General features: G+C 41.7%; 1 protein-coding gene across 2 annotated transcripts in view; it reads left to right on the forward strand.

Annotated features, from left to right (window-relative positions):
- Positions 1–27398, forward strand: part of SIRT2 (sirtuin 2) — a 1239326-nt gene that overhangs the window by 195947 nt on the left and 1015981 nt on the right. For both annotated transcript variants that reach the window (XM_044082288.1, XM_044082354.1), the window contains exons 2-3: positions 9640–9686; positions 13916–13964. In XM_044082288.1, coding sequence (XP_043938223.1) covers positions 9640–9686; positions 13916–13964 — 96 coding nt within the window. The remainder of the gene's footprint in view (positions 1–9639; positions 9687–13915; positions 13965–27398) is intronic.

Below are 27398 nucleotides of genomic sequence, written 5' to 3' on the forward strand. Positions count from 1 at the left end.
AGTTGTGTTTTTTTTTTACTTAGTTAATATGTTGTTCTTCTGTGTTGGGTTTTGCAATACTCTATTTAACTGTAACCATATTATGTCAAACTGGAGCTTTTCACCCTAGGCCTCCTCTGAAGATGGGATATTCTCTCATTGAGACAAATAAATAAAATGTTCCACTGAAGACTGTTTCTTATTAAAAATGTACCTTGAGGTGCAGCTACATATGCATATTTATATATGTATGGTATGTGTAAATATATATATATATATATATATATATATATATATATATATGTAAATCAACGTTACACGCTCAAAGTTTCAAAACAAGCCCCCCCTGCATCCCCCACACCCCCTGCTAAGTAAATATACCAACTCTAAAATCGCACTTCAGTGAGGAAAATGGTCAATTTCCCATTTTGCGCTGTACAGTGATCTCCATTCAAAACTTCAATCTTATGGTCTCGACCATTTGCAATTCAAAGTTTTGAAACTTCGAGCTTGTGCAGGGAATCCATATGTATATACAGGTGTACATGAAATGATCTAAACAACATAAGATCATCAGTAAAATGATCAATAGAAAAATATCTAAAAGTAAAAAGATGTAAACTGAAAAATATCTAAACACAAAGCACTGACAAAATTTAAGTTATACTAAGGCAGGTTTATGCTCTTTCCCCACTGCTGTGAGACCTCAGATTTGGTATCTATACAAAAGGATCGAGAAAATATAGCTGAAAATTGTCAGACGTTTTAATGGTTTTGTTTGTGGTTAGATTATGTCACATTGTTCAATGTTTTTCAGGGTGGGATTAAGCCCGCCTGACCCCCCATACCCCTTGCTGGTTATGTATATCAACTCTAAGGTTACACAACAGTGGGGAAAGGGCATAAACCCCCCCTCTAATATAACTTCAGTTTTATCAGAGTTTTTCAGTTTAGATATTTTACTGTCAATCTTATGTTTAGATCACTTCATGAATATATATATATATATATATATATATCTATATAAACACATCTGCTTATATATATATATATATATATATATATATATATACAGACTCACACACAAGGATTGTTGAGTAGACTTTGAGTGCTGTGACATCAGACACTGTTTAAATACAGTGACTTTGGCTAGCAGCATGATGAAAACATCTAATCATGCATTCATACACACAATATATATATATATATATATATATATATATATATATATATATATATATATATGTGTGTGTAATATAAAATATATGTATAGCTTTTTTTCTGTGCGTACATGTGGACATATAAGTGTATATATACAGAAATGTGTGTAAATGTGTATGTGCATATATGATTATATGCCAAATCATTGAAAGTCAGTTCTTTTGAAACCACGATTATCCCCAAAAAACTTTTAGTCTAAGAAAAAATTCGTGCTATGCCAAATTCCAGCAATCGTTCTTGCAATGTAAAGTCCAACAGAAAGCAAACGTTGCTGGAAACTGCTGAGGTTAAGCAATAAAATTTATTACTGCACAAGCAAAAAACAGAGTGAGCGCTTTTGGGCCAAAACCCTTCTTCAGACAACAAACTACTCACAGACAAGTCAATTTAAAATACAAATCCACCAATAAAAACTTAATAAAAAACCCACCTATTTTTGAGGGCTGGCTTAAGGGGTACGACATCATTCAGCCCTGGATCTCTGTGGGCTGTCAGCTCTAAAATCCATTTGGATTCAATCACTTCTGTTATCTGTTTGATGTCTCCCCCCCCTTCTATTCAGGTTAACATTTACAATGGCCCTAAACTTAAAACAATGTGTTGGATTATTCTTCACATGCCTATATAAGGCATTGTGTTCATCACAATTCCTGATCAATGATAAATGTTGTAAAATTCTGACCGTCAGCATATTGTTGGTCTTTCCAACATAGTAACTGGGGCAAGACATACAATCAGCCAAATATACCACATCTGTGGTCCTGCATGTCGCCCTCCCTTTTAAAAATATCCTTCTGCCGTTAACCGGATGTTCAAAAATGGTATCCTTATTAATGTGGCCACATGCCTTGCATTGACCACAAGGAACAGTACCCACTGTTTTTAGCATAGATTTGCTACTATTAACCATCCTTTTCTTACAAAGCATGTCCTTAAGATTTTTATTCCTTCTATACCCAAACTGTGGGTTATTGCCTACTATGTCCCTTAGGCCAACATCACTGGTGATAATATTCCAGTTCCTGTGTACAATATCACAGATCCCCTTAATGTTGCTATCATACGTCAACATAATCTTTTGTCTGGTCTGTGTATCATTACCAATATGATTGTCCTCCAACTCAGCCCGAGTTGTATTAATCCATGGTTTATACCTATTGCGCCTACATGCCCTGCTTTTATCCACCGCTTTATCTACCAGACCTTCTCTGTATCCCCTATCCTGGAAACACTTCCTTAGTTTAATAACTTCTTCATCAAATTGTGTGTCAACCATACTAATCCTTGATGTCCTGCTTACCTGTCCTTGCACTATATTGGGGAAAGTGAATCGGGGGTGCATGCTATCAAACGATAACAGCGTATTCTTCCAACACTCCTTCCTGAATAGTTGTGAAGTGAAGCCATCCTCTGTTTGTTTTATGCTCACATCCAAAAAATCTAGAGATTCATGAGAGCTATTAACACTAAACCTCAAAAAAGAGGTTGTGGAATGGAGATACTCAACAAATTGAACTAACTTTTGACCATCTCCCTTCCATAAAATAAAGATATCGTCTACGAAACGTAGATATGTTCCTATGTATCTCTTCCATTTATCATTCCCCAAATCGTTGAGCGACGACAGAGACCTAACCAAGAAAAGGAGAACATTGGACTGACTCCTTTTCTGGACAGTGGTATCGTTTTTAATTTATCTACATATGTATTGAGTAGTGAACAACTGACAGTTCTGAATAAGGGATTGACATTTGTACCGAGTAAAGCTTGTATTTATAGTGACATTGTGATGGATTTGATGTTTTTTTGTCGCAATGTGATGTTGCGAAAATTTTTTGGGGATACTGGTTCTATCAAAAGAACTCCACAAAAACCGAGCTGTTTTGTTCCCCCGCTATTACCAGCACTTAATCTTTTTATCAGTAAATGTGAAAGTGATTTAATGACCTATTTTCAGAGAGGAGGGTTTGATAAGTTTTATAACCTAACCAATGAACAGAGACAGGCCTTAGAGGATCTTAGTAACAACTTAGATCTAACAATTAAGATGGCGGATAAGGGTGGAGCAGTGGTTGTGTTAGATACCAGTTGGTATAATAGGAAATTGAAGGAGATGTTGTCAGAGGGTGATGTTTACACTCTCTTAAATCCAGTTGAGGTTAAGCGAGTGATAGATAGGGTACATGGCCGCTTACGCTGGTTGTACAATCATTTGTTTATAATGCAGGAACTCTTAGATTTTCTTATGATTGACAAGCCTGTTACACCCATCTTCAAGGCCTTGCCTAAAATACATAAGTCTCTAGTTGACCCACCCCTAAGACCCATTGTCTCAGGTAGAGGGTGGGTCACAGAGAATATTTCAGTTTGGTTGGAATTCACCCTCAGGCCATTTGTAGAAAAGATTGAGAACGTGTTGAAGGACACAGGTCACTTTCTCACCATTTTAGGTGAATTGAATAGAGAAGGTTCTATGGGTGGATCCCTGATGGTTACACTTGATGTATGGCATATGTGCTGTTACGGAACTTCTGCGGACTATGGGGGTTACTGATTTGAAACTGGACCTCATTAAGGAATTATTAATGTTAGTGTTAGAAAATAATGTATTTGTAGAGGCAGGGTCTGTATATAGACAGGAACAGGGGGTAGCCATGGGTACCCCCTGTGCGAATACATACGCCAATATTGTCCTTTCGTATTGGGAGAGGGACCATGTTTTGGGGAATGATGAATGGAAGAGATACATAGGAACATATCTACGTTTCGTAGACGATATCTTTATTTTATGGAAGGGAGATGGTCAAAAGTTAGCTCAATTTGTTGAGTATCTCCATTCCACAACCTCTTTCTTGAGATTTAGTGTCAAAAGTTCTTATGAATCCCTAGATTTTTTTGGATGTTAGTATCAAACAAACAGAGGGTGGCTTCACTTCACAACTATTCAGGAAGGAGTGTTGGAAGAATACGTTGCTATCGTTTGATAGCATGCACCCCCGTTTCACTTTCCCCAATATAGTGCAAGGACAGGTAAGCAGGACATCAAGGATTAGCATGGTTGACACACAATTCGATGAAGAGGTCACAAAACTAAGGAAGTGTTTCCAGGATAGGGGATACAAGGAAGGTCTGGTAGATAAAGCGGTGGACAAAAGCAGGGCTTGTAGGCTAAATAGGTATAAACCATGGATTAATACAACCCGAGCTGAGTTGGGGAACAATCATGTTGGTAATAATATACAGACCAGACAGAAGATTATGTTGACATATGGTAGCAACATCAAGGGGATTTGTGATATTGTACACAGGAACTGGAATGTTATCACCAGTGATGTTGGCCTAAGGGACATAGTAGGCAATAACCCACAGTTTGGGTATAGAAGGAATAAAAATCTTAAGGACATGCTTTGTAAGGAAAGGATGGTTAATAGTAGCAAATATATGCTAAAAACAGTGGGTACTGTTCCTTGTGGTCAATGCAAGGCATGTGGCCACATTAATAAGAATACCATTTTTGAACATCCGGTTAATGGCAGAAGGATATTTTTAAAAGGGAGGGCGACATGCAGGACCACAGATGTGGTATATTTGGCTGATTGTATGTCTTGCCCCAGTTACTATGTTGGAAAGACCAACAATATGCTGAAGGTCAGAATTTTACAACATTTATCATCGATCAGGAATTGTGATAAACACAATGCCTTATATAGGCATGTGAAGAATAATCCAACACATTGTTTTAAGTTTAGGGCCATTGTAAATGTTAACCTGAATAGAAGGGGGGGGGACATCAAACAGATAACAGAAGTGATTGAATCCAAATGGATTTTAGAGCTGACAGCCCACAGGGATCCAGGGCTGAATGATGTCGTACCCCTTAAGCCAGCCCTTAAAAATAGGTGGTTTTTTTGAGTTTTTATTGGTGGATTTGAATTTTAAATTGACTTGTCTATGAGCTTTTTGTTGTCTGAAGAAGGGTTTTGGCCCGAAAGCGCTCACTTTGTCTTTGTCTGTGCATTAATAAATTTTATTCTTGGTCCTGAACCTCAGCAGTTTCCAGCAACGTTTGTTTTCTGTTGAACTTTTAGTCTACCTTCATAAAAAAAAAAAAAAAAAAAAATTGTGTTTTTGCAGGATGGCAAGCACACTTGCATTCACTTTCCGATAGTTCTGCATACAAACACTTCAGCACACTCTCTCACACACACAGTACACACCACCAAAGATTTCTCATTCAAACACATCCACATTTTAACCCAGATCTGACACCTTAGCTTAAATGGTAGTACAGCTAAAAAGAACTATTGTCAACATGGGAATCAAAATAAAACACCTGTGATTCCTGCTTTGATGAAACTACCTTTTGACAAAAGAATTGGATCCTGTGTTTAATGAAATCTTTCCCCTTAGGGAGCTTGAATTTCATATTTTTCAAGTTTACCCGTCATCTGTCATGCCCTTTGATTCAGTGGAATAGGAAACCTGATATTGTATATTTTTGTCGGATTCAACGTAACATTTGTGTTGTCTTATCTGACCTTGGCTCCTTCTTCTAAATTAATATATGCTATCACAATCTAAACCAGTCTAAGAGAAGAAAATGTCCATTTGTTTTTCCATTACAAAAAAAAAAACATACAAACAAATGCTGTATTAGCCAATGTTATAATGTAATAGTAGAAATATCTAGAAAGTTCACACTGTAAAGAGTAAAAAAGGCTACCAGTCATCTAACCTAAACCTAACCTTTCTCTGCACTGTACTATAATAACATTATGCTATATCTAAAGGGAGGAGATCTGTTAGGTAGCACATCTAGAAGAAACAGGCAGCAAACAAGATCTGAAGTATTTATTATCGGTAAGGAAGGAGTCAGAGTCTTGGATTCAAAGCTGTGGAAAAAGGTGCTGAGTTGGATCTGATTGTATCTGACAAGCAAATGTTGAACCAGGTGAAAAGGAGACAGCATGGATTTATTATTATGGTAAATGCATAACTTTCATTTCCTCCATGGGTAAAGCTCCTTTGTTTATTACAGGAATCCCTGTAAATCTGCAGAGCAATTCCTGACCTATGGGAAGCTGTTATTTCTGTTTTCCATTTTCCTGAGAAGGTATTAGCTCCTTAGACATGTCCTTTGTCTTCCGACTCCTTGCATGAGGTGAAAACCAGAGAAAATTATTTTTTCTCACTCACAACGATGGTGTGGTCTTCATAGGGGGATCCTCAAAGTATATGTGCTCTGGGAGAAATGGACGGGTAGCTGTTCTTTCAGTATCGTGGAGTGGAGGTCCTTTAATTGCCTTATCCCTACCATTTTCTGGAAGGGCAGCTGGATTCTCCATTTCGTTGGGCATTCTGCTAACTTGTCCTAACTGTGGTCAGTTTGATCTTAGAAACTAAGTAGAGATGAGACATTTGTAATGGCAGCAAATAGGGGAAATCAAAAAATAAAGCTGAGAATTGAGCTAGAAGGGAAAATAGTGGAATAGGTACGGAACTTCGTGTCTGGGAGGGGTGGTTGAGGAGAAGGGAAGTCTGAATAAGAAGGTTAAAGCTAGAATCAGAGGGGCTGCAGCCAACTGGCACAATGTGTCAGGAGTAGTGTATGACAGAATAAAAGTGTAAAAGTGGCTGAAAAGTAATGTGTACAAAACAGTGGTGTGATCAGTACTACTGTGCATTACAGAAACCTGAGCAACAAACATACCTCTTAACTGTCCAGATTTTCACAGAATGTCCAGATTTTTGCCTTATATTTTTGGTCTGTTCATCATAAAATTTTGGTTTTCTGACAAATCACTGTCAAATCATTGAGGACTGATGTCAGAAAGCAATGACAGACATTTGAATTTCAGACTTCATGCTGTTCAGAAAATTCACGCTAATGCAAAATCTGTTCTATCAGCTTTCTAAATTTGTAATAGCAATATTTAAAAATTGTCCCTATTTTTTGGCCTTTGTCCCCCCATTATATATATGGCTTTGTCCAGATTTCTTGGTCTTAGAGGTTGAGAGGTATGGCAACAAAGGTCGGGCAGTTGAGGAAGCTAGAGATGGAGAGGAAGTGCTTGATATGGGTGGTAGGATGCACACTGAGGGGCAGATTAAGAAATGAGGACTTAACAGCAGAAGCCAGCATAACTCCAGTTGCAGAAAAGGTCAAAGAAAACGGAGTACTGTGGTTTAGGTACATGTGCAAAAAAGTAGAAAATAATCTAGTGAAGAGGATTTGGGACAGGCAGGAAGAAGACTGGAGGAAATGAGAGCATCCAGTAGAGAGGTAGATGGATTGTGGGAGAGAAGACCTGTGGCATTCAGACTTGAGTGTTGAGGAAGTTAGAAGAATGAGATTGAATAGAGAGAAATGATGACCTCCGACCCCATGTAGAAAGTGGGGCAAAGGGGGTTGATAATGATGATTATGTCCTTACTGAATCAGTTGACCTAGGAAGAGTTCTTCCATAAGGAGTCAGGGATACTCTTTATTCATGTCCCTGCAAGTGGGTGGTACCTACAACTGGCCTTGGGTGATGGGTCTCCCTGACTGCACTTGCTAATGGCAACAAGGCCAGTTGGCAGATGCAAAGGATGAGCACATTTATGTAGTTAGCCGGCAGTGTTTTGGCATATATTATCATGGGCTGCTCATGTCTATTCCTGAATGTATTCCTACTTATAGATGGGTACTTACGTTTTATCGCAACCAGATTTTCACGATTCCGAATTTCACATACTTCTATAGAAAGGAGGCCATGAAACACTGCAATGTGGTATTTACTGTGTTTACTGCTGTGGATTAAGTTTGCATTACCTTCAGGAAAAGAAGCATTTCCGAAAACCCTCTTCCAGTTTTTGCATGCATTACACATATGCACACTTACGTTATCATGTCTGCTACCGTTCTGATGAATGGATTCCTTGCACTGAATGGAAGGCTTCCTTTAGAGAAGGCAAAACTTCCCATATTTTGCCTCATGCTTTTGCCCTACCCCTCGTAAAATGTTAGAGTTTCTGGTGAAGGGGTGAGGATTACAGACATGTCAATAATACCCGACAAGTTTCATACTTTGTGTCTTTAAAAAATGCACTTTGATGTTAAGCATTGTGTTTTATTAACTTTTAAAGTGAATTAGAGTAATATCAAAGTAAGGTTCCTGATTACTCCCAATTACTTTTTGGATTTGCCCCTGATTCTTCAGCAAATAAAGTAAGATCCATGTAAGTATGAAAATCTTAAGCCTGGCATTATGGACAAACGGTAAACATCAGTAATTCCCAAGAAAATTAAACTTTTTACGAAAGGCAGGGCAAACGTTTCGGCAACATGCAGTTACAGGAGAAATGAGGCGCTTCATCCACAAGTACAAAATTTCACCCGTACTCCTCTTCTGGGCTCATACCCACTGAGACAGACTAATGGTTAATTCTCAACAGATCCCTTTTTAGGTTAAGCAACCTGCTTCCACGCACACTGACAGAAAAATGTCAATGCGGAAATCTGGTTGCGAAACCCACCAGTAGCCATTAAGGAGGACCTTCTTTACAGATCACCTGATAAGCAACAGATACATTCATTTCTTATGGCGAATGCTTTATACGCTGTAGCATTTTACAGAAAGAATGAGTACCTTGTAAAGTGTGTACCAGGTAGTGTTAGCTGTAGTTTAGCAGCTTATTCAGAAAAGAGCTTATATAACAGTATTATTAAGCAGTAAGTTGGAAATAATAAGTTAAAAGGTTGTACAGTGATACTCTTAAGTTTGGTAACTGATTATGAAGTGTCCTACTATATTGCAGTAACTGCAATATTATTTTTGTATCATTTTTGGTCCCTCATGACTGACAACCATCAGTAGCCCCCACATGATCTATTGGCCCATTCATTCCCCACTGGGCAGGCATTTTCTCCAGCCTATTCATTACAATGAGGCCATCATTTAGGCATCCATCAGGGCTTTCTTGTATTATGCTCTATCCACTTCTCTTACTATGCATGCCTGTAGCATCTAGTGGGAGGGGCATGCAGTAGCTCATTGTCTAATTGTCCATGCCTGTACGTGTGACTCAGCCAGAGGCCTGCCACCCCAACAACATTTCTGCATTACCCTGCTCTCCAGCAGTCATTCAAATGCAGAGGTTTGCCTGAGAAAGTGACCGATCCCGGTTGCTTCCCTCCAGGCACAAGACACTCATTCCTACCCACCTTGCCTGGATGCTTCAATGCCTGAACTAATTGACTGAATTTGCGTTAACTGGATTATAGGTAAGGCTCCATCCCTTTATACCTTGGTGCCTGAGTAGTGATTGCAGGACATTGCTGTTGGTGGTAGATACAGTGTCCAGAATTTATTATTATTACAACTCCTGTGTGATAGCATTTTGCTTTTTTATATTTTGTTCTGGATATCTTAACTTCTTTCTCTTTCTTTTTAATAGGTAGTGACCACGCGAAAACAGAGACAGAAAACGTCTCAGATTCACAGGTACAGTATCTGTGTTAGTAAAGTCGTTTCATATTTATTCGTATTTTGCAAACAAATAAACACAAATAACCCTTCCTACAAAGGTGTATGGTCCTTGGCCCAGTTCCAGAAGACTTGTCAGTGTAAATGACCACTTGCACTGAGAGCAGATGATTTGGAATCTGGCCCACTTTGAAAGCCTGTTTATTGATAAGCGTTACACCAAAATAAGTGTCTTACACTGAGAGCAAGTCTTTTGGAATCGGAATGTATTTTTGTAAGCAATGTTTTTGTTGTTATTGCTAGGCTTGGTTCTCATGCTGAATTTAAAAGAAAATAATTGTCACTGACATATTGGGAATACACAAAGAAGTAAACGAGAGAAAAGGAGTAAAACCTACCAAAGTTTCCAAGTAGTCATGTAGCATATTGCATCAATTCCTCTTGCCAAATTATTTTTGAAATCTTGATAAAGTCACAGCACTGACTGGGGTGAGTGATCTCATCCTTTTCTGTAGGAGTGGTGTGTGTGTGTGTGTGTGTGTGTGTGTGTGTGTGTGTGTGTGCATTTTATGTATATGCATTTTAATAGCTTTCCAGCTATAGGGGGTAAGACATGTCACACATGTGAAGAAAAACAGTAAACCACAGGGAAAACTGGTACTTCATGAGTATTGAGATTGCTGGTTGAGCCTCTGTAAAATAAGGAAAAAAGAACCAGAAACTGTAACCAGTCATATCTGAAACTTCAGAGTAATCAAGTATGTATAACTTGTTTAGAAATCGATATTTCTTTATTGAAAAATAAATAGACTTTTGCCCTTAACAGAACTCCATCAGATCTCATATGAATACATACCTACATGATACTATACATATATTATACACGCATACCCTGATAAAGATATTTGTCAGTTTCAGGACACAGCTGTTTTTATCCATATCCTTTTAGCAACATCAAATATTTATCACAGTTCTGGGTACATCATCAAACTCTCGGACAGTGTAATCACTCACAGTAACTCAGTTCAAGTCATATTAAAAGAAAAAACTGAAAGTTTTCACAACTGTGTACACGGAAAATATGTATACATGCCAAACCCATAAAATATATTTTCCCTCCTAAATCATAACCACAGAAGTAATATAACTTGGGCTGAAGAAAAAAAATTAAATAAAACAAAGAAACAAACATTGCAAGTGCAACCATGCAGTCGGAAAATTGCATTACCAACAAAACAGACAATTCTAAATAAACAAAAATAAAAACTAGCTGAACATATAAAACACATATCCACTATCAAGCTAGTATAGTATAATTTGTACCATACTGTACTAGTAAAATAATATTGTAAACTTGCAGGATACTATAAAACATTTAAACATGTCTTGGAACTAGAGCCAAAAGTCACTCATGAGAAGACCCATTCATAAGAACCTAGGAAAGCAATACATTACCCTTTTCCCTACAGGACATGTGCAAGTCCTATAATTACTATATCCAATTGAAGTGAGTTGAGCAACAGTAATTCAAAATTAAAGAAAAAAAAAAGAAAAATTGGATAAATAGAAATCAAATGAACCCAGTTTCCCATCTCCCCATCTCACCTGTTTAGATCTGTTCTTAGCATGCAGACTTTAAAGTAGGTAACTATGTGCAGGTGACCTTTCCGAATGGCCACACTGTCCATCTGATGTCTCGAATTTGTTGCCTGACTGCATATTAGCAGTGCTTCCCCCACTGCCATGAAATGGGAAGCCAACATTGACACTGACCAAGTATCTGTGCTAAAGTGTGTACTGGGTGATTTAGAAACACTGTGGTTTGCCTGAAGAAGATATATGTGTAAAAGTGCAAGGAAGACCCAGGGAAGCTAGAGTCTTCACTGTTTACTGGATTAAGCAGCTGATTCAGATATCCAGAGTAAATAATTTTATAACTATGTTTGCCAAAAAAGGAAGCACTTGTTGTTTTATAACTTAAACTGTAATACACTAGACTATGTCTGGAAAAATACTATCTCTGAGGTGGTGCGACCTTGGAAGCACTGTGTTTTTGCAGTGGGGATTGGACTTTGCAGAGGGCCTTGTTCTTTCTGCAAAAATCACTTTTTAAGTTGCTGCTGATCATGACAAGAGCCACTTTTGAGTGATCAGTAGACAGTTTCTGAAAACTGAGATGGTGTTCAAGTTTTATACGAAATGTGGAATTTCATGCTTATTCTGTAAAATAACTTTAGTGGTACATGAACATATTTCTGCTGTCTTAATGTGTATAATGCAAATTACCTTTACCGAAATACTGAAAACTTGTATATTTGTGATATTTCTTCAGAATTCTTAATGAATGTGATACCTGTTAATTTTTCAGGCTGTCCCCAAATGGATTTTTTCAGCAAAAAAATTTAGAACTTGTTTTGGGAATGCACTTTTAGGACAACATGCACATCTTTGATTCTTGTATTAATAAGGTACCGTGTTTTAATGCAGATATATTCACTGAATTTTGGCACATTCTTTCAGGGATGTAATCTCAAAAAAAAAAATTGATGAGAATATGACATATTAAAATTAATTGGAAAACAGTCCCAAGTTTTGTTAACAAAATTACAGTCTTAGAAGAGTAGTTTGGAGAGAAAAGTGAACACCTTATTAAGAATACGAACCAAGTCTTAGAACTAACCTTATAACAGTGATAGTTTTAACTGCGATGTAGCCCTTTATACGGTAGTTAGTAATGTTATAGCTATCATTTTTGTTAGAGCTTGATCAGAGTGTTTCCTCATCATGATCTGCGATGAGTAGTTATATAAAACTCATTTTGGCAGCATTGTTAAGTATTCCTCAGTTTATTTTGTGCCTGGTACTAATATAAGCCATAATGTTAATATTTGCTCATTATTTTACTTTAGCAAAATCTTCTTAGGACTCTGTCTTAAACATTTTGTTTAATAATATTAAGTACAACAAAAGATAGCCATATAAATATGTGTGTGTGTATTTGTATATATGTGTGTGTGTGTGTGTGTGTGTGTGTGTGTGTGTGTGTGTGTGTGTGTGTATATATATATATATATATATATATAGTTAAGCACATACAGCTTTATTACATACAGCTTTATTATATTAGTCTCTAGATATAGCAAAAGGCTCACGTATCAGCCAGTCAGTATGCATATGCATTATTACGCTAGTAGCAGGAAAGCTAATCATCCATGGTTTCCAGATCTCCAGCTGTCTGATCACATTGTATTCACTTCCCTGAAAAAAGTAGAGGGAAGAAAGTGGATGTCAGTTTGGGACAAATGGACTAGCCAGCCATTGTATTTATTTATTGTTACAGTTTTTGGCTGTCAATATTAATTATTTATATTTATTGACAGAAAATTTTTACTGTGAAGATCCAATGTTTGATGTTGTTCCATGGAGAAAAGCTCCAAACACACACAAATCATGCAGCAAGACAGGAATATACACTCTGGAGATAGCTAGTTTATACAGATAAACTGGGAAATACAAATCTAGTTTGTGTATCTTTACTTATTAGTAAACTATTGACAGTAAACACAAAGATAAAAAAAAGAACTAGATATGGTTATGCAGTTCCATTTATTAATAACAAATATATGGGTTATTACAGTCAAGTGAAAAAAATGAATAGAATAGGTACAGGACATGTAGAAGCAATATTGTCCAAGCTTTGTTATACCTGGAGGCCTTTTCATGTACCTGGTGAATGAGTTGCAAGAGCCTAGTGTCTCACAAATTCACATATTCTGCTGTCCCAGATATCATTTTGCTTTAGGTTATAATGATAAATGTGTTTTCCTCCAACATGGGATAGGCTGCATGGATTAACTGGGTAAATGATGAATGAATGGAGTGAGTGAATTAATAAGTGTTGCATTACTTCTGATGGAATTGTATTCAGCATAATAAATAAGCCCTAACAGCGTCTTCTGTGTGGAGGCATGCGTGAATGGGCGTGCCTTTGTTGAAGGTTGTGCGTCAGGGCTGGTAACTTGGCATGTAAAAATCCACTACCAAATATTAGCGGACCGGAGTTCCGCTGTGGCGACCCCTAACCGGGATAAGCCGAAAGACACACACACACACACACAGGCTTGTTAAAGCCTTGGTTATAGTTACATCAATACTCTGTCTTAATGCAGTTTTCACTTAAGCAAAGAATGCCATTTTCTCATTTAGGTTATAAATACCATGATCTAATTCTTTTACTGTCTGTGTAGGATTCTGATTCTGATGACGGTAGCTGTGGTGCAACAGGAGAATCTGAGAGTAAGTACATATGTATTGTACTGTTCTGTTTGTGCATTCTAGACTTTTGTAGAAAACACAGCATTAAAATATATCAGATAGCTTTCATTAATTTTTTTCTTCTGAAGTATGTTTGAAACATTAATGGCTAATATGTTAAATTTACAGCTGCAAGCAGCAGGTTGCCAGATTCATTAAACAATAGATGATAGGTTACTTGCCAGTCAATCTTCGCTAATGAGAGTTATTCACTGGTGCAGCGCATGGCATTGTTTCCTCATAGCACTTGCTTTTCCAATTAGGTTCTCAGCTAAAGTGCTTTCTAAGCAGAGTTTGCATCTCCTTCCGATGTCCATGCAGGTTTTTGCTGAGTGTCCAGTTTCTCCTAATACCCGAAAGATATGCCACATGTCAATGTAGGATCCTCCAAATTGCCTCTTGATGTGTGTGTGTGTGTGTGTGTGTGTGTGTGTGTGTGTGTGTGTGTGTGTGTGTGTGTCTGCGTGCGCGCTGATGCACACATGCATGTGAATGTCTGTCCTGCAATAGTAAGGCTTCCCATCCAGAATTATGTGCTCTGTCTTTCTTCCCTTGAGTGCAGGGATAGGCTATAGCACTCCTACAAGCCTAATTAATTAATTAATTAATTAATTAATTAATTAATTAATTAATTAATTAAGTGGGAAATCCAATGATGAATGAATGAATAATCATTGTTATTTTGAAATTGCAGTAGATGAAATGGATGAATAATCACAGTTATTTTGAAATTGCAGATGACTGTATTTTTTGTTCCCTTTATATATGTATTCATGTAGAAATATACATGTATGTATATGGGTTGCCCAGCATAGATAGACTTTTAGTTAAATCAACCTCTGTTTTGTCAACATATATACAGATGGTCAACAGTTGTGTGAGATTGACAGTCCCTGGGGAAGGTGGATTTACCCTTTTCCCAGGAATTGTGGGATTTCAGAGTTAGTATATGTAATTAGCAGAAGGTGTTGGGGGGATTGCAGGGGAGGTTTGCTCCCCCAGCAAAAACACTGTATTTCATGTTGCATGTATTGAGGATTAGCTTTGGAGCATGAGCAGTAACATGTTGATGTGTGTTTGTTGATAACGTGTTGATGTTAGGCATGTTGATGTTTGCATGGATCAACTAGCAATACTAGATTAATATTAGAGCTGTGTGTGTGTGTGTGTGTGTGTGTGTGTGTGTGTGTGTGTGTGTGTGTGTGTATACACAATGCACATACATACATAAGTAGTGTTGTATTCATTCCTTTGAAGTAAGACTAGCCAAAGCAGGAATTCCCAGACTATTTCATCCATCCCTCTTTCAGTGAAAGACTGTATGTGAAGAAGTACTATGAGTATTTGAGTTTTTTGTTTTAATTTCTCCAAGTCTTTTGGGTTTCTAATACCATGTGGGAATGGACCCCATTCCTAAGTCAAAGTACGATTAAAGGTCATGAAATTAGTATTGTTTCACTCTTTGATATCAGCCAGTAGTGCTCTTCGCAGCACCTGCAATGTGCCCAATAATGACTCCTCCTGCAATTCGTAAGGAGTTACATTTATTGGTAACTTATATAAATATGATTGTAGACTCTTCTTTGTAAGACCTGTTGCACCTACTACTATTGGAACTGTCTGGGTATCGTTCTTCCACATTGCTGTAATTTCTGCCTGCAAATCCTGATATTTTATGACTTTGTATGTAAAACACTGTAGTCACTGGGTGTGGTGAATTCAATGATCAATGCTACTTTTGTCTTCTTTTCTTGGACCACTATATCCAGTTTTCTAGCATCCATCTTTTGAACTGTTGGTAATGGATGATCCCATGTGATGTAGACTTCTTCATTTTCAATGATGCATTGTGGCTTGTGTTTCCAGTGTTTTTTAGCCACTTCCGTACCATAATGTTTGCACAATCTCCAATGCAACAATCTTGCCACATTATTATGCCTTTCAGTATACAGTCCTTTTGCCATTAGTATATCGCAACCAGCAATGAGGTGTGTGACTGTTTCCAATTCGGTTTTACAAAACCTACATTTGTCTGTTTCTCCCACATGTTTAATGGACTTTGTAAACCAACGTGTATGCAGCCCACTATCTTGGGCTGCCAATATTAACCTTTCATCTCTTGGTTTGAATTCACCTCTCCATAACCATTCCTGCGTTTGTTCCTGATCAACATGAGGTTCTTCCGGAATTTTTCTATACTTGCTATATATATATATATATATATATATATATATATATATATATATATATATATGCATTTTCCACATTTCTTGCCTTCTCATCTGGTCCTTCACCTTATATTCTTTCTTTCTTTTTTGGCACATTCAGTTGCTGCCTAATTTTTATCTACTTCTGGTTTGATTTCCATTCCTGCTTGATGCTGATATGCTTCTGCAAGATGAAGCAAAGAAGTCATCTTAGATTTAGTCTCCTCATGTTTCAAAACGTTCACTATGTTTGGGTCTTGTATGGCCAGCAGATATGTGTGGAATCCCACGATCGCAGATGTATACATGTAATCAGTTTCAAGGAGGCCTATCCCTCCTTTGTAATAGGGAATATATAATCTTGGTATACACTGATTTTTATAAATCATTTGGCGAGCATGAAGCATCCTAGCATCCTTCTTGTTTTCCTATCTAATCTATCCAACACATTTTAGGGCCAGTCAGTCACTCCAAAACTATACATTAGGACAGGAAGAGCAAATTGGTTTATAGCTTGAGTTTTGGTCCTAGATGTCAATGCTGATGTTCATCGTGTTACACTGCTGCAGTCATTACACTTGGGTTATCCTGCCGTCAGGCAGTTCCCCAGTCGGTCCAAGTTCCAAAGTCTTGGTCCGGCGTCGGTTGCTGTCGCCTCCTCCCTGACATCAGTGCGACAGGGGTATATAAGATGCAGCCGACGCCATTTTCTTCAGTCTTTTTCTTGCCGCGTGGTGCCCAAAACAAAAGCAGTTCGCAAGTGCCGGTCGGCCGGCTTCTGAGATTTTCATTCCGAATCCAGTACCGCAGTCTTCTACAAAGCTAAGTACCCCGTTCGGGAAACTTTTTCTTGCCTCAGACCAATGTCAGTAAAAGTTAATAACTGTATTTCTTGTGGGAAGCAAATACCTCATAAGGATTTCCATTCCTATTGTATCCCATGCCTAGGCCTAGACCACGACATCACTGGTTGTCGGTTTTGTGCTAGGTTTAACAAGCGCACTATTAAACGTCGGTTTGATTTTGCCCGACATTATTTTGGTAAAAAATTAAATTATACCATGCCATCGGAACTTCCGACGACCGGAATACACAAAAAGCGCAAAGACAAGGATAGGCATCCGAGGCTGAAAAATGACGACGAAGCCTCTTCTAGGCCAGTCGCTGGTTTTCCAGTTTTCAGTGAGGCGCCTTCGCAGCCCCTAACGACCGCTTCTGTAGAACCACAGGCCGCCTCTGACTCCCACGTGGACATGGCTGGGCCTTCGGACGCACAACTTATTCAGCCTACCGAGACTAACCTTTCAGAGGGATCCGGAGTAGCTGAGCAACCCACAGCTTCAGATGGTGTCTTCAGACCTACTCAGTTAAGCATTAAACCCTCAGCTAAGTCTAAGCCTCCTTTAAAATCAAAGAAACAAATACAGCATTCTCCAGGACAGGCCTCCATGCCTAAGAAACAAATTCTCAAAATGGCCGAAGACCTAATCACTCTGATCAGGGGGTCCCATCCCCCTCCTGATAAAAGGCCTAGACAGGAAGGAGACTATGACTCATCCGACCAGGTGTCCATCTCTTCTGATTCATCCTCAGACCTAGGATACTCTTTACCCCCTTATGAGGATTCTGATGCTGAGGAATCAATTCCATAAGCCTCACCACCTGAGGACTACTCCTTTGGGGAAACCCTACATACCATGAGGGAGCATTTCCACTGGGAAGGCCAGGATTACTCAGAATCCAAGAAACGGCTCAGAGACTTCCTTTTATTACCTCAGCACAGACCCCTTGCTATTCCGCCAGTGTTATATTGTGGATGATGTGTATACTGAATCTAGCTTAAATCCTGATTCCTTGCCTCCAGCCCCTGTTAAACCAGACGGATACTACAGAATCCCTGACTCACATAAATTTCTGTATAAAAGCCCTGTTGCTGACCCTGAAACTATTTCTCAGGGACCCAAAGGAGTTAATTCCTCATCAGCCAAGAATCCAGTTCCCTCTGACAGAGTTTCCAGAGCATTAGACAGATGGGGAAAGAAAGTATATACGTCTGCAACTTTAGCAATGAGAGCCTTAAATTGCCAATTTCACATGCTAACATATCAGCAATTGTTACTTTCTCAGTTAAAACAAAACATGCTTCCAGAATCAGATCCTCCTAATTTTAAAAAAATGCAGGATTTATTGCATGCAGCTGAACAAGTGGGAAAGCATACTTTGCAATGTGGTTTTGATTCTCTAGAGGCCTCACGCAGAGCAGCAGTTACAGGCTCTGTCATTAGAAGACATGCTTGGTTAAAAGAACATACGTTACCAGATCATTTTAAAGCAAAATTACTGGATGCACCTTTGCAGCAGGATGTGTTATTTGGAGTTAAGGCAGAAGAGGTATTAAAGAAAATGGAGGATAAGGCAAAATCTATGCAAACGGTGAAGGACTTCTTACAGGTTCAGCCTCATAGATTTAGCAGAAACTGGCCAACTAAGAATTGGTCCTTTCCAATTACAGACAGACCTCAAAGGGGAAGATACAGACGTCCAAGAGGTAGAGGTCAAACACAAGGTCCTTACAGGCCTCGACTATGGGTTGAATCAGGCCAGAAAGAAGGGGAAGACAGGCCCCAACCATATAAAAAGCAGCTCCAATGACTTCCCACTACAGCTGCCAAACAAATCCCTCTTGGCAACCCCCTTGGGAGGAAAACTGGCACTCTTCTACCACAATTGGCAAATGATCACCAAAGACAAATGGGTTCTCAACATTGTATTTCAAGGTTACAGGTTCCACTTTCAGACTCTGCTAAGGTTAAAAGGAATGCCAAATCTGCCACCAAATCAATGGGCAGAGGCTCAAAAACAAATTACAGCATTCATGGATATGAGAGGTATTCAAAAGGTACCATCACAGGAGCAAGGACAAGGATTTTACTCAAGACTCTGGTACCCAGAAAGGACAAAGCCTGGATGCCCATTCTGGATCTTTCATCTCTAAACATTTACCTGGATGTTCCAAAATTCAAAATGTTGACACTACAGCAGCTTCTTCCCATGCTGGGCAAGAAAGCTTGGCTCGTGACTTTGGACCTCAAGGAGGCATACCTGCATGTCCCTATCAGACAAAAACTGCAGAAGATACCTCAGATTCATAGCTGGTTCAATGCACTACCAATTCTCTGCACTGCCCTTTGGCTTATCTACTGCGCCCAGGGTCTTCACAAAGTGTCTGGCACCAGTAATTGCATTTTGCAGACAGAAAGGAATTCAAATTTATCCATACCTGGAAGACTGCCTGATTCAAGCAGAGAGCAAGGACATTCTTCAAAAGCATCTGGCATTTGTAAAAAAGTTATTAAGTTGCCTGGGGTACACAGTAAACGAAAAGAAATCAAAACTAGTGCCCTCGCAAGACATTATATTCCTGGGTGCCAGCTTGAACACAACGGCCCAGATGGCTTATCTCACGCCAAACAAGCAAGGACAACTGACTCAATACTTTCAATTGATGGCAACAAAGACCCAACTCCCTGCAAGAAAAATTCTGCAGGCCTTGGGTTACATGGCATCCTGCATACTACTAATTCTATATGTCAGACTGCATATGAGGAAACTACAATGGTACCTAAAGAATGTATGGTCTCAACACTGTCAAAGTTTGGAAACAGTTATACCACTAATCCCTTGCCTTCAACAGGAGTTTCAATGGTGGGCTCAAGCCTTTTACACAACCCACAGCCAGGCAACCACTGACAACAGATGCATCGGATTACGCCTGGGGAGCACACATGGCAGGCAAATGTATTCAGGGCACGTGGCCCGCAGAACAAAGGCATCTTCACATCAATCAAAAAGAGATGCTAGCTGTACAAAATGCCCTTATAGCTTTCAAGGACCTGCTACATCCAGGACAACTACTGCTAAAGACAGAGAACACCACAGGTATGTGGTACATAAGCAAGGGGGCACTCACTCATACCCCCTATGCAGACAAGCCATGACCTTGTGGAACACAGCTATAAACCTTCAAGTTCATCTGCAAGCACAATTCCTGCCAGGAGAGAAAAACACACTGGCAGACAACTTAAGCAGAAACATCATGGATCCCCACAAATGGGAATTGAATCCACAAATATTCAGAATGATAACACAGAAATTGTTGAGCCCGGACATAGATCTGTTTGCATCCCCAATAAACTGCCAGCTACAAAAATTCTGCAGAAGGAGTTACCATCCACAAGCATGGAAAATGGATGCCCTCTCATTCAACTGGCAGAACCTACAAGTATACGCTTTCCCACCACTATCTCTCCTGCCAAAGGTACTCATAAAAGCCAGGCAAGAAGAGCCAAAGATGATCCTGATTGCACCAGACTGGCCACGCCAGCACTGGTACCCAATCTTAAGGAACTTAGCACAAGAACCACCCTGGATTTTGCCTCAAAGCCCACATCTGCTGACTCAGCAGAACAATCAAATACTACACAGCCAGCTAAAGACCATAAACCTAGCTGCATGGAAGATTCCTTAGTCAAGCAAGCAATGCCTCTCTCCAAAGCTGTTATGGATGTCATTCTGGAGTCCAGAAGGCCTAGTACCAGGAAAGCCTATTCGGATAAATGGAAGAGATTCTGTGCCTGGAACCAAGCTCACAGCCTTGACCCTCTTGTCCTAAATATTCCTCAGATACTACAATACTTAACTGAGATGCTGGACAAAGGTCTCTCCTTCTCATCTATCAAGATCCACGCCTCTGCCATCACTGCTCATTACAACACGGATCCACCAATTTTCTTTAATCCTCTGCTAAAACAGTACCTCAGAGGGGCTAAAAACATAAGACCGCCCCGTAGAGCACCTACTCCAAATTGGGACCTCAACTTTGTTTTGGAAAAACTAACTTTACCTCCTTTTGAGCCAGCTAACACAGCAGAATTAAAATATATCTCTTGGAAAACTGCTCTGCTCCTGGCAATAACATCAGCATGAAGAGTTTCAGCATTACAGGCACTAACGGCAGTGGAACCTTTCCTCATTTTCCACCAGGACAGGGTATCTTTAAGAACTAACCCTACGTTTATGCCAAAGGTGGTATCCAGTGTGGCTCTAAACCAAACTATTCACCTGCCAACGTTTTATCCTAAACCACAGAATAAAGGGGAGAGACTACTGCACTCTTTGGACATTCACAGGTAGTTACGCTTCTACTTGGACAAAACTAAAGTTTTCAATAAATCAGAGCAATTATTGGTAGCATATGCTGCAGGAGCACAGGGAAAAGCCATTTCAAAACAGACTATCTCAAAATGGATAGGACATTGTATACGTTTCTGCTACACATACACATACCATGGAAAACCTGTACCTAGCAGCATTAGATCTCACTCCACCAGGGCAACAGCCATTTCAACTGCCTACCTCAGGGGAGTACCTACCAAGGATATTTTGGAAGCAGCAACTTGGAGTTCTGTACATACCTTCACCAAGCATTACCATCTGCCTCTATACTCTAAATCCAGAGCTGGCTTCGCCACTGCAGTGCTGCAGGACCTTATAGCCACCCCTAATGCCTTATAGAACCAGACACCCTACCTCAGCTTTGGGATTCTACCCAAGTGTAATGACTGCAGCAGTGTAACATGATGAACATAGTACAGTTTTGTACCTACCATAAATGTAGATGTTCGAGTGTATACACTGCTGCAGTCCAGGTTACCCTCCCTCCTTCCCCTCTTACTGGCTGGTACTTACCTATGTCTTCTACCCTTACTACCTATAGGGAGTATTTGCTGGTAGCTGCAAGTTGTTTTTTGCTTTTCTATGTATGTTTTATTAGCAATTGGAATTGCCTACCTATTTAGAGCCACCTGACATCTGGGGCAAGAAAAACTGAAGAAAATGACGTCGGCTGCATCTTATATACCCCTGTCGCACTGACGTCAGGGAGGAGGTGACAGCAACCGACGCCGGACCAAGACTTTGGAACTCAGGCCGACTGGGGAACCACCTGACTGCAGGATAACCCAAGTGTAATGACTGCAGCAGTGTATACACTCGAACATCTACATTTATGGTAGGTACAAAACTGTACTTTTTCAGGATTAGTTTAAGTCTTTTAAAGTATTTCTTACTAAGTTTTATTCACATTTTTTCATGTTTTATTGTTGATCCTTCATCTGTTCCCAAAATATTTATATACTCCCTTTTGCTCAAGTTCTTTTATATCACATTCTTGTCCCAAACTAATGTTTTCTTGGTGCTTCAGATCTGAAGTAAACTTCATTTGATCAGCAACCTGTGGGTATCGGATCCGATTTGGATCCAAGCCGGCAGCTTTCCTAGCTAAAAGATCCGAGCTCCAAGCTCCTCCCCCTACCCATAATGCCCCGCTATCTCCCTCTAACCCTCAGATCTTGTTTGCCGCGGCTTCTGTAAGCTTCTCAGAACGAGCTCAGAGCGTGGTACTGTGAGTTTAGGATTAAAAAAGTTATTTTTCTGTCAAAACATTCTCTGTCTTTGTGTGTGTGAACTTCCTCTTAACTTTCTTAACTTTTGTGGGTAGTTTTAAACTTTTTTGGTTAAGTTAAATGTATTCCCCTCCCCCCTCTGCATGTGTGAAGGTGTGTGCGTGTGGGCCTGTTTTCTTTTCTATAATGTCTGAAGGCCCTAAAGCTATCTTCTCTAAATGTACCAAGTGTGGCCATGAGCTGTCCCCAGCGGATGGCCACACTCAGTGCGTCATTTGCCTGGGGGTTGATCACCTCTCTTCGGGCCGCACTATTTGTGCAGCCTTCAACCCCAGGGCTTTGAAGGATAGGAGGACAAAACTTATCCTTGCGGGCCTTTTGCCCCCTGATTCCGCTTCATCCTCCTCCTCCTCTGTGGCGCCAGCTGCGACTGCCCCACCTGCCGCTCCCGATCCCCTGGCCGGGACTCAACCTCCCTCATTAGGCCAGGAGGAAAGGGACGGCAAAAAGAAGGACAAAAAGGATAGGGAGAGAGAGAAAGAGAGGCACCAGAGCCACAAGAGGCGGTTCGAGTCGACCCCTTCGGCACCGCCGTCCAAACAGCTTGCCTTTCCCCTTAAGGTCTCCGGGCCTTCCCCCTCCCGGCTCCATTCTCCACGTTTCTCCCCGGAGCTGGAGGAGGAGACCCGGTCACCTTCGAGTTCGTCTAGACTGCCTTCCCGGCCGGCCTCGGATGCCTCATCCAGATCTACGAAGAGTTTATCCGACGCAGACCTGGACCGGATGATGCGTTGATTTCTCCAGGCCCAGCTGCAGATGGGAGTGCTCTTGCCTCCCCCCCTCTGGTGGGGAGCTCGACATCTTTTTTTGCCCCCATTGCTCCTTCTCTGACCCACTATCGGGGTTCGGAGCTGTCGGATCCGACTAGCTTCGGAGCCGGGGTGGTTTTGGCACCGACAGCATTTCCTACTTCAGTGCCGACGGTACCCTCGAGTCTGTCGGATCCGTTTTCGGATCCGAGCTCTCTGGGCCATGAGTTGAGCGTCTGATCTGGAAGGGTTAGTGGGCCTTCGGCTCCGTTAAGGTCGGATCCGATCGGGTCACCTTTGGCGCCGGTCCGCATATCGGATCCGATGGAACTGCTTTCGGATCTGAGGGAAAGCAGTTCTCCCTCGGCATTCAACATCGTGGAGAGGGTCCTTTCGAGTGATTGGAGGCCCCAGGCTCTTGCTACGGATCCACCCGCCATTCCTACTCAGATGGGCCTGTCTTCCATCATCCGACCCCAGGGACAGCCTGCGCCTACATCCCAGATTGTTCCCGTACAGGAACAGGACATTGTTGGTAAGGCCTCTTCGGACAGCCCCCACAAGGAGGTCCCTCACAAACGAAAGTGCAAGAGGAGGCACTTAGACTCACCTGAGTCCCTCACGGAGGACACTGACTTAGAGGAAGGAGAAGGTTCCCCAAGGTCACCCCCTGAAGACGTCTCCTTTGGAGACATTATGGAAATGTTGTGGATTAGAGGGGGGTGGTCTGCCCAAAAACCTTCCTCTGATGAGTCTGTGTTTCTGGAGGCGTTTGATGCAGGCCCATCTACCTCTTGAGTGTCCCCTCCCGCCGACCCCCTGGTGGACCTCATAACTACCAGGGCATGGAAGGAGCCGGACACTGTCGGGCCAATACCCAAGAGACTGGACAGGATCCTCAGCCCTCCCACGGACAGGACAGTTTGGAGCAAGGGTGCCCCAGTGGATGCCATGGTGGTGGCGGCTACCACTAAAAAGGAATTAGCACAGGAGAGTTCCTCAGGGCATCCTCCAGACAAGGAGTCTCGGATGATGGACTGCCATGGAAATCGGATGTTCGCTTCAGCGACCTTCTCTGTAAGGTCACTGAATTATATGGCACATGTGATTCGGCTCCAGCGAGACTTGATTAAAGAGTACGCTGGGTCACCCCCAGAGTCCATGTCAGCCAAGGACAAGCCGTCCTTCTCTGCTCGAATGGCCACTCTCAAGTGAATTACCAACACATCTATGCAGCTTCTCTCCCACACTACGGAGGGAGTGGCTAGAGCTAGCGGAATGGGCGTCGTCTTACGTAGACAGGCCTGGCTCCATCTCTGCGATTTTGCAGAACCCTTCAAGGCATCCTTCATGAACGCCCCTTTTGACGGTTCTACACCCTTCGGCAAAACCGTCCACGATACGCATCTCCAGAGCGAGAAAGACTGGAAGACGTCTGCCATTGGGATACACTTCTCGGCTCCTCAGAGGTCCTACTCCAGGGACCAAAGAGGACAAAAGAAGATGTGGTTCCGTAAAGCTCAACAATCCCATTTCGCTCTGGATCCCTCGTCCTTCAGAGGCAGAGGAGGACAGGGTGGACACCAGCACAGAGGCAGAGGGGGGCCGAAGAAGTTTGTGTCGAGAGAACCTTTTTTGGATCGACCCGCGCAGCAGCCCTGAGGGGTTGCCCGACTGCTCCTCTCTGCAGGCAGTCGGGGGCGCTTCTTGGAACACCTAGCAAATTGGGAGTCCATTACGACAGATCGCTGGGTGCTCTGAATCATATCCAGAGGCTATTCTATCCCTTTCCCAACTTATCCTCCCTGGTCAAGAGGACTCCTCGATGTTTCACCTGATCAGAGGGAGGCAGCAGCATCCGAAATTCGAGGGCTGCTAAGAAAAAGAGCCATCCAGCATGTCCCTCTCAAGCAATCTGATCAGGCTTTTACTCCAGGTTCTTTTTGGTGCCAAAAAAGACGGGGGACTTACGACCCATTCTCAACCTGTCCACACTGAACCTGTCAGTTGCGAAAGAAAAATTCCGGATGGTCACTATTCAATCCATTCTCCCACTTTTGCAGGAGAACGACTGGATGTGCTCTATAGACCTCAAGGATGCGTACTACCACATTCTTATGGACAAATGATCCAGGATGTTCCTCCGCTTTCGTCTGGGAACCAGCCATTATCAGTTCAGGGTCCTAAACTTCGGTCTCACCACAGCCCCCAGGGTGTTTACCAAGGTCATGGCAGTTGTAGGGGCCCACCTGAGACTTCAAGGAATACAGGTCTTTCTGTACCTGGACGACTGGCTCCTAACTGCCCCCACCAGGCATCAACTCTGCTCAGGCAGGGACTATTTCTTACATCTAGCCCGCCATCTAGGGATCACGATCAACCACAAGAAATCGTCCCTTCAACCTACTCAAATTTTGGAATTCATAGGGGCCAGGAGAGACACTACACAATTCAGAGTCTTTCTAACAAGAGGACAGACTTCTCAATCTAAGCCTTCACATTCTAGATCTTTTACAGTCATCAGCCCCCCCCAGCGGAACTAGTCCTGAGGGCCCTGGGATCCATGGCAGCGGCCATCAGTCTGTCACCTTTCGCTCATCTGAAGATGAGAATCCTTTAATGGACATTGCAAGTTCAATGGTCCATTCTGTTTCACCCCCTGTCTACACCTATTCCCCTCAGCAGGATTTGCAGGGAGTCGCTTCTTTGGTGGCTCCGCTCCAGAGATCTCTGGGAAGACCGCCCCTTCGTTATACCCCCTCCCCAAGTCACAGTGACCACGGACGCATCTCTCCTCGGGTGGGGGGGGCATTGCATGGGCAGATCCCTCCAAGGCACGTGGACTCGCACAGAGGCCTCACTGCATATCAGTGTCCTGGAGATAAGGGCGGTGCTTCTAGCATTGCAGGCTCTCCATCTCCTTCTTCCTCCAGGAGCTATTGCAATTCAAAGAGACAACATGTCGGTAGTCTGGTACATAAACAAATAGGGGGGAACCAGATCTTATCCACTTTGCAGAGAGGCAATTTGAGTGTGGGAATGGGTGATATCCACCAACCACTTTCTCATCTTTCTCATAGCAACGCACATTCTGGGTCGGTCAAACATCTTAGCGGACAGGTTGAGTCGAACAATCCTCTCACCTTACGAGTGGTCTCTCAACCCAGCAGTAGCGAAACAAATCTTCCTCGAATGGGGTCAACCTTGCTGCGATCTCTTCGCTTCGCCTTCGAACATAAAGTGCGGCGAGTTCTTCGCTCTAATTCCCCCACCAGGGGAAGCCCCCAGGGACGCTCTGGTTAATGCTTGGCCATCCGGTCTTCTGTATGCTTATCCTCCTCTTCCATTGAGGACAAAATTCTTGCAGAAAGCTTGTCGGTTGGGGAGCAGAGTTATCCTCATAGCCCCAATCTGGCCTTGCCAAACCTGGTTCCCTTACCTTCGGTCTCATCTAGTACATCCTCCCTGAATTTTTGATCCTAATCCGGATCTGATCTCTCATCCATTAGGATTGAAGACCCCCGACCTGGACTACCTCAAGCTCTCAGCTTGGTTGATCCAGTTCCCTTAATGGCTAGGACTCCCGGTATATCTTCCTCAGTTAAGGCCATCCTGGAGGCCGCCCATAAACCGTCTACCAGGAAAATCTACAAGAGTAAATGGAAACATTTCTCTGTCTGGGCGGAGCACAGGAACTTGGACCCCTTCACGGCTCCTGTCCCAGCAGTTCTAGACTTTCTTTCCCATACTTTTCATCAAGGGGCTAGTGCTTCTACTATTAAAGTTCAGTTGGCAGCTATTTCCCACTACCACGTTGGAAACAGTTCAGCCCCCCTAGCGTCCTCCAAGATTTGCAAAACATTCATGAAAGGAACCTTTTTGTTAAGACCCCGTATTAAAGATGCAGTGCCTCCATGGGATCTTACCCTAGTTCTT

Source organism: Protopterus annectens, chromosome 1.part0 (assembly GCF_019279795.1).
Source record: "Protopterus annectens isolate FY-2018-M chromosome 1.part0, PAN1.0, whole genome shotgun sequence".
Lineage (NCBI taxonomy): Eukaryota > Metazoa > Chordata > Ceratodontiformes > Protopteridae > Protopterus > Protopterus annectens.